We start from the raw sequence: 8,232 nt of genomic DNA on the forward strand, positions 1-8,232 counted from the left end.
TAATGTCTATGGCTAAAGGATTTCCCACCCGTACAACAACACACTCAAAACTTTCACTTACATTATTAAAAGTTAGACTAGACAGAATTTGAGGAAATCGGTTGAGCTCAGGCGTCAAGAAGCAGAAGTGGATTAGAAGTCATTCTCACTGTCTGCAAAGCTTAGCATGAGTTGGCAAGTGATAACAATGAGAGCGGATGTTGCTGCAAAAGGAAAGGCCAGACTTCCATTTTTATTTTTGGTCTTGGACAGAGAACAAGAAAACGCCAACGAAAGGAGTCTGTGTGGGCGAGCAACACATGATGCATCCTGAGCAAAGAAAAGCAATTCCAATGCGACAGCATTCCACTTTCATTTTCCATCAGGGATTAGAGGAGCTGTGGACAGTGGCAGCACAAATCCAAGCAAAATCAGCAGCGGCCTTACTTTTTAAACAAGTCACTGGTACACTTCCTCCTTCAGCTGACTGAACCTACACCCTGATGGGACTGGAAGAGGTCTTATGTAAAGGCTCTGTAGAGTAAAAGGGTGTGATGTTTCTGTTCACTCTTTTTGTAGGAACCAACAAAGCTTGATGACAGACATATTTGTCCCAGCTGCTAGGTTCCCATGAGAAGGAGATGGGCGTGTTACCACAACACACACACACACACATTCACACTCTCTCAGGAAGGAAACACAACTTCTGTCAGCCCACACATTACCCTAACCCCTGACTTTGCTCAATGTAAACACTGACATGGACACTGCAACCTACTGAAACAAGTCTCCAGTGTCAACAGCTCAGAAGCAGCTATATAGACACATGCTCAGTGGTTACATAATCATCAGCGTCCTAGATTGATTACAAAATAGAATTTCAAATTTGACATTTTACATTTTCAAATGGCCATTGAATGCATGTGTGGCATAAAATGAACCATTGTGAGCAGTGAGAGGATGCTGCAAAAACCAAAAAGAAAAATGTTTTTCGCGCTAACTAAAATGTGACAGGAGTGAAACTGTCTGAATTTCTAATCTCCTGACTTCTATTATCTCCTCTTTGAAGGAGCTCGAGTTTCTGCGAGTAGCCAAGAAGGAGAAGCTGCGGGAGGCGACGGAGGCGAAGCGCAACCTGAGGAAGGAAATCGAGCGCCTGCGAGCCGAGAGCGAGAAGAAGATGAAGGAAGCCAACGAGTCACGAATCCGTCTGAAGCGGGAGCTGGAGCAGGCCAGACAGCTGAGGGTCTGCGATAAAGGCTGCGAGGCTGGACGTCTCCGCGCTAAGTACTCCGCACAGGTCAGTCCGCAGGCACTTTGAGATGAAAAATGTCTGTATGACACATTTCTGAAACACTAAACTAGAGCAGAGATACAAGCACGTCTAGACAGTTTTATCAATGCCCTCACTGCAAATGCAATGTTATTCAAGGTCAGCAGGGAAGCAAGAAGAAGAAAAAGAGCCATTTCCTCCTCCCCAGTCAAAAATAAATGGGTGTAGCCCTGAGTGCGCAGACGTATGAAAAGGAAACAGGAAGAGACGTCGACTTCCCTCAGGCACCATGGGAAATGCAGATTAGACAAAACAAGAGGGAGGTTATGCTCTCCAGCTGTGTCTGCGTGCTTCCCCACAGAGAGCGCAGTCACCTCTGAGAGGCTGTCATTAAGATGACATGTTTTAAGTTGGTGCAGCAATGGAAAAAAGGCTTCGCCGTTTGTGAGATCAGAAACACACAAAGCTACGGTCCAATCACTGCCATCTTTTATGCGTTTGTCTTTTTCTCAAAGACAGCAAGAATCATCTTCCAACATGCTACTTGCTAGCTTCAGCTGCCTCTTCCTCCTTCAATCTAATTATTAGATTGGAGGAGGAAGAGGCAGCTGTTAGCTATGTCTAATGTGTAAGCAGGTGTATAAATGTGTTGGTCTAGAACTGGATCATTGGTTGGTGTTCATTGGTTCTTTCCCTCATTTTTTCCAGATTGAGGACCTCCAGATGAAGCTGCAGCACGCCGAGGCTGACCGCGAGCAGCTCCGAGCCGACCTGCTGCAGGAGCGGGAGGCCAGAGAGCACTTGGAGAGGGTTGTGAAGGAGCTACAGCATCAACTCCGGCCCAAATCCAGCAGCAACAAAGACGGGACGCCTAGGGACACACACGCTGACAACTAACCCAGCAGCCGTCCGACCCATACAACCCCCACCCCCAACCCCCCCACCCCTCAACACCATGATGCCCCCTCATATCCTCTGCCCACCTCCTCTTACACTCATCGCCCAAAACAAAAACAAACACAGACTCTACAGAGACGAAAAGAGGAGTGTGTCCTCGTCCGAGAAAAATCAAGTGCTAGGTTTCCTTCAGACAATGATTGGAAACACAAAACGTGTGTCTCTAAAATCAAGCACGGACTCGCACCTTCTGAACTCACAGGACTGAATGACAAAAAAAAAGAGGCGTACAGCACAAAGTGTGACTGCGTTTTCCCAACACGAGGAAACAGGACTGTGCTAAAAACTGCTAAAAGAAATGATGGTTTTACAGCGTGTTGCAGTGAGAGGTGTCGCAGCAGTGCGGGCCTGAAGCCATGATACAAAGCCGGAGGATGCTTCATAAGCTATTTCAGAGACTACATAGCAATATGTAAACAACAACAAACAAAAATTGGAATTACAAAATATAAAGAACAAATGGACTTCGCACAGTGCCACTGTGGTTTTGTTGGTCCTTCAGGTAGCCATCACAGTCCACTAAGGTGTGAAGAGGGGGGGGGTCTTTTCCTCACACTGTTTTCTAAAAAGAAATTGGATCAAGGGATTGGAACTAAAAACACACTGACCTTGAGCACTTGTTTTGGATGATCAGTAAAAAAATATCCAACAGTCTCCATCTCACACACACTGGTTGCCATATGTTTTTTTCAAACATTTGGGTCAGAACCCTGAAGTCTTTATCTTGTAAAGATAAAATACTCCAGATGTGAGTGTGGCCTTGTTACCTTTGTTTGTTTGTTTTTTTTTTTTTTTTACTCCAATTGGCATACATGAAGTGGTAGTGGGCTGGATGGAAACTCTTGTCAATAACCACAAAATGTTCATTTTAATTAAATTAAGGTATGTAAATATAAATATATGTTGTTTTTTTTTTACTTTACAATAATGAATCGCACTTTGTCATAACAAATACTGTTATAAAGCATTGTACTCCCACTATTGTCTTTCTTTGAAAAAACATCTTATACATGACTGCTACCATATAAACCCAGTAAGCATTTTATTTGTTATATGCATCTCCAATAAATACTGTTGTTGTTTTGTTTTTTGTTTTTTTAAGGCAAAAACGTAATGTAAATAAACAGAAAGAAAACAGTGTAGCTGTCGCTTGCTGATGCATTCTGGGATTTTTTTTGATTTGAAAAGGCAGCACCTTCTTCCCATCTTTGTAATATAATTGAGCACACATTGAGTTACAGGAACAAACTCGGACGGCGGACGCCGTTTAAAAAAAAAAAAAAAAAAAAAAAATCCGCCGCCACACTTGTGGGTACAATGCAATCAGAATGTACATTGTGTTAATTTTCCTTTTTCCTTTTGGTTGTTGATGTTGTTTTTAAACGTGGAGAATATTTTATTGCTTGTCTGTTATGTTCACCTCTTTTTCAATAGAAAAAAACGACTCATTTTCTTCATGCATGAAATTTTTGCGAAGGTTTGCCATACATATAGTCAGTTATTGGGCATTGATACTGTACATGTAAGGGTTTTATTGTGTTATGCAATATAAAGCAACTTGTCTTATTTAGAAGAGGAACATGTATTATTAAAAAAAAAAAAAACTTCACACTTGCAAAAAAAAATCAACAAAAACAAGGCAACACAAAAAAAGATGAAAAAAATAATAATCAATGCAATGCTGGACAACCTCAAGTGCCTGGATGCAGGGCGAAAGGTTTCCAGAGTTGGGAGAACTGATGATGAAGCTGGTTGGTTGGTTGGGGGGAGGGGGGTCTCATCAGTTTCCTGTTTTGCAGGTTTCAAATTAAAAAGCCCCTCCCTCGTTGAGCAGCTCTTTGTATCAGTCATCCTAAAACAAACCAGTTTACAGAATTTTTATTTCCTTAGAACAAACGAAGCTTTTTCCCTTTGAATGAGTGTTTTCTTTTTTAAATCAAGGATATGCATGTTCAGACGATGTTTTATAGAAAAAAAGCCACTCGCTTCGGGGTTGTACATAAAAAAACTTCCCAGTTTGCCGACTTTGTCCCACGTGGAGGATAATAATAATAATATTAATAATAATAAAGAGGGCATTATATATGCGGAGAGCCCGTTTTTCTGTCGCTCTGAGAGAAACAGCGTCTGTGATCTAAAATTGGTACCTTGTTTTGTAATTGTTTTTACACTTAACAACAAAAAGAGCTGATAGCCTACACGTAGTTTACTCACGGTTTTCTACAAAAAAAAAAATGGAGGCGCTATTTGGCTCGGCGCGCTCCAAAAAAAGGAAAAAAAAAGCTCTTGTTTTTTTCTAAAGGAGAATAATTTTTTGCTAATTAAAGCAGCAATAACAGTCCATCTTATTGACAAATACTAGCCAGTGTGAAGATTTGAATAAGAATTTACAAGTGTAAATATTTTTTCATTTTACAATATTGTATAATATATGTACATGGTGTTTCCTTTTTCAAAAAGAAATCTTTTCTTACAATAGCTGTCTTTTTTTTTAATTTGTCTTTTAACTGAGATGTTTCAAAAACAGTTAATGCAGTGCGTCAGAGAATATTCCCTTCATAAACATGTTAATCCATTTCTTTTCATTTTGTTTTTTTTTACTGTAGAGTCTTTATATTGAATGACTTTTTTTCACCACTTCATATATATTTTTAACAGTATGTTCAGTATCAGATAGCAGACCTGCAGTATGGGTCACACCAACACACACACACACACCAAGACCTTGCAGTTTGTCCCCCGTCATCCTCATGTATCTTTTTTAGCCCTGTGCTGCTGCTAATACTATATATACAGTTCTAGAAGTATTTTTATGTAAGAGGTAAGCTTTCCATTTATTAATGCCACATATACAGTATGAAAAAAAGCTTGGCTTCTTCATCTGTCTCCCTTCATCTTTTCACTCCTCCCTTCTTTAGGGACACCACCCCCCCAACCCCGCCCCCCCCCCCTTTCTCTAACGACACGGACTATATTGTAAAGTAAAGGACTTTATGAGATTATGTTTGAAAATAGCTATGCTTATATACTACAGTGACTGAATGTACAGTGTATAGATGCATTACCAGAAATAAAGTTGTTTGTCCAGATTCAATGACCCAGTTTCTTTCTTTTTTTTTTTTTTATTGCCTTGTTTTGGGAAACGGGACAAACCCTAATTAGTTTGATAATGTTGCAGACGGAATGTGTTTCCGCTTTGAATTCAGGTTGCACAAAAAAAAATCTGTTAATACAGCAAAAACATTTGTTGTTGGAGCGCTTTGAGTGTTTTTATTTATTTATGTATTTATTTATTTTTACTTGTGGCCTGCAAAGGGCCACGCGAATACAAAAAAAGGCACAACACAACATGAATACACAACCAGCAACAATGAATCCACAACAAAAATGCAACAAAAGCGACAACACCAAAGTAAAACCCACAACACAAATACCCAACCCATGGCACATTTGCAACAACAGCCCCACAATGTAGACTAGTGGACAATCTCTACCCTACAGAAAGAATGGGAATGATGAATTTGCCATGTGACCCAAAATAACTCTTATGTAGCAATTTTTGGGCAGCTATATTATCTCTTTTTCCGCACAGTTTTGGGCATATAATGTGCTTTTTCATACTATACTATATAACCCATGAAAAAAATGACAAACGTCACATAGTAATATGATCTGAAATTTGAAACTAATGTGGCTTTTTTCAGTTGTTTTGGACATATACTGTGCTTTGTCATACTATACTATGATATAACTTTCAAAAATGCCATATTATGAACTAAATTTGGAAAAGATGTACATGTGTTTTGGAAATCTGATCATTTTTAAATCTGCTTTAGTCTGGCTTTTCAGACAGCACCGTGGTATTAAAAAAACTGAAAACTGTCAAATTTTAATATGACCTGAAATTTGAAAAAGAGTAAGAGTATACCCCTACGAGCTATATTATGGCTTTTTTCACTGGATTGGACATTACTTTGGCCTCCAGTTCGACTGTGTGGGACCTCAGAGTTATCTTTGACCAAGACATGTCGTTTGTCTCTCATATTAAACAGGTCTCTAAGACCGCCTTCTTTCACCTCTGTAATATTGCAAAGATCAGGAGCATCCTCTCTTAGAGCTGAAAAATCTCTTCATGCTTTTGTTACTTCTAGACTGGACTACTGCAGCTCTCTATTGTCAGGATGTCCACATTACTCCATCAACAGCCTGCAGCTGATCCAGAACGCAGCAGCTAGAGTTCTGACAGGAAGCAGCCAAAGGGATCATATCTCTCCTGTTCTAGCGTCTCTTCACTGGCTCCCAGTGGACTCAAGAATACACTTCAAGATCCTTCTTCTAACCTACAAGGCTCTTCATGGTCTAGCTCCATTATATCTAACCATATGTTCCTAAAAGAACACAGGTTTACTTGTAGTTCCTAGGATTCATAAAACAAGCCTTTAGCTATCAGACACCGCTACTATGGAACCAGCTACCAATCTGGGTCTGAGAGGCAGACACTGCCTCCACCTTTAAGACCGAACTAAAAACTTTTCTGTTTAGTAAAGCATGTAATTAGCCTTACCTAAAGTGTAGGGCTGATAGGTATAGCTATAGTCACCTCAGCCACAGGTATAACAGGCATCATAGGGCCGATAAATTCTTAACTTTTAGCACAGCTATGCTGCTATAGACCTACGCTGTCGGGGGACACAAACATGATCCACTGAGCAGTTCCCTGTCCCCTCAAATCCCCCTCTCACCCTCTGACCTCTCCTCTATTCTCATTAACACTACTAAAATAAACACATACTAAGTACTTCAGTGCTTTGGTCACAAAGATGTTGCTTTTGATTGGAGAAAGAAACCACATGCATATAACACAAAGAACACGATACCTAAAGTCAAACACTGCTGAGATGCTTCAGTGCGACTGGTACCAATTATTTGTATTGAAATACAAATATACATCAAGTATATGGAAAAAGAAAACCATCTGAAAATTTTGAAAGTAAACCTAAAGCAGTCAGCAGCTGAACTGGGCCTCGGTCGTACCTTTCTCTTCCAATGCTGGCTAAATTCTTGCTACTGCTTCCAACATGTGATTTAACATTTCCTCACGCACCACTTGAGTCAAAATTTTGAGAGAGCAGAGGATTTTGATCACACATATATGGGCCCCAGTGTTTATGGCCTGAGAACACAAAGGAAACTAATCTACGACCATTTGCTTTCCTGACAAAAAGTCCTTAATTATAACATTTAAAGAATAAAACGGGCAAATAAAAACAGCTCAGGAACACAGACAGGAACAAAACCAAAGTAAAAAAAATCTATTAACAGCACAATGTCACTACAAAGAGATGACTTAAAAAGCATGCAGGCTTTTTCTCAGACAACCAAAACACATTCTTCTTATCCTTGTTCCAGCCTCTCATCCGGTTTGTGTACACAGATATGGTTTCAGGGCAGCTGCTGGAGAAACCTCCATAATTACTGTGAAAACCTTAAAAAGGAAAAAGATGAGCTGCAAACACTTAACTAGAAAGGAATGTACACTAGGTCTCCAGTAAACGCCCACTCAGCCTGACAGTACTCGATGTAAACATTCATTAGCGCGAACGCTCACACACACACACACACACTCACACACACATTGCTGTTACACAACTGTCTGTGCGCGGTGTAGCTGCAGGCTTCTCAGAGTGTAGGTTTTGGTTTATGGTTGCTACTCCCTGAAAAACTTTTAATTTATTTCCCGTCCAAAATTTAAAGCCAAGAGATGCAGAAAGCCTGCAGACGCTGACAGGTCTACTTACTTCAGTCAGCGTGCTCCGTCTGAGCTGTTTGTTGGATTCTGTTGTTGTTGTGTTCAAACATTTATGAGCTTTCCAAAAAAAAAAAAGATAAAGATAAACACCCCTCTGCTGGTTGGCTGTGTGGAGGCTCAGAAGTGATATGCATGTCCTTCTTTGCCTGTGCTTGTTAGATCTGCACTTGCTCTGCACATCTGACTTCAGACATGGGGAGACACGTGAACCACT

At 40.3% G+C, this 8,232-nt stretch overlaps 1 protein-coding gene across 1 annotated transcript in view; it reads left to right on the top strand.

Annotated features, from left to right (window-relative positions):
* Window positions 1-5,298, top strand: part of skia (v-ski avian sarcoma viral oncogene homolog a) — a 57,083-nt gene extending 51,785 nt beyond the window's left edge. The window contains exons 6-7 of the mRNA XM_028409595.1: window positions 1,049-1,279; window positions 1,961-5,298. Of these exons, the coding sequence (XP_028265396.1) occupies window positions 1,049-1,279; window positions 1,961-2,149 (420 nt within the window). The 3' untranslated portion in view covers window positions 2,150-5,298. The remainder of the gene's footprint in view (window positions 1-1,048; window positions 1,280-1,960) is intronic.
* The last annotated feature ends 2,934 nt before the right edge of the window (window positions 5,299-8,232 follow it).

Source organism: Parambassis ranga, chromosome 7 (genome assembly GCF_900634625.1).
Source record: "Parambassis ranga chromosome 7, fParRan2.1, whole genome shotgun sequence".
Taxonomy (NCBI): domain Eukaryota; kingdom Metazoa; phylum Chordata; class Actinopteri; family Ambassidae; genus Parambassis; species Parambassis ranga.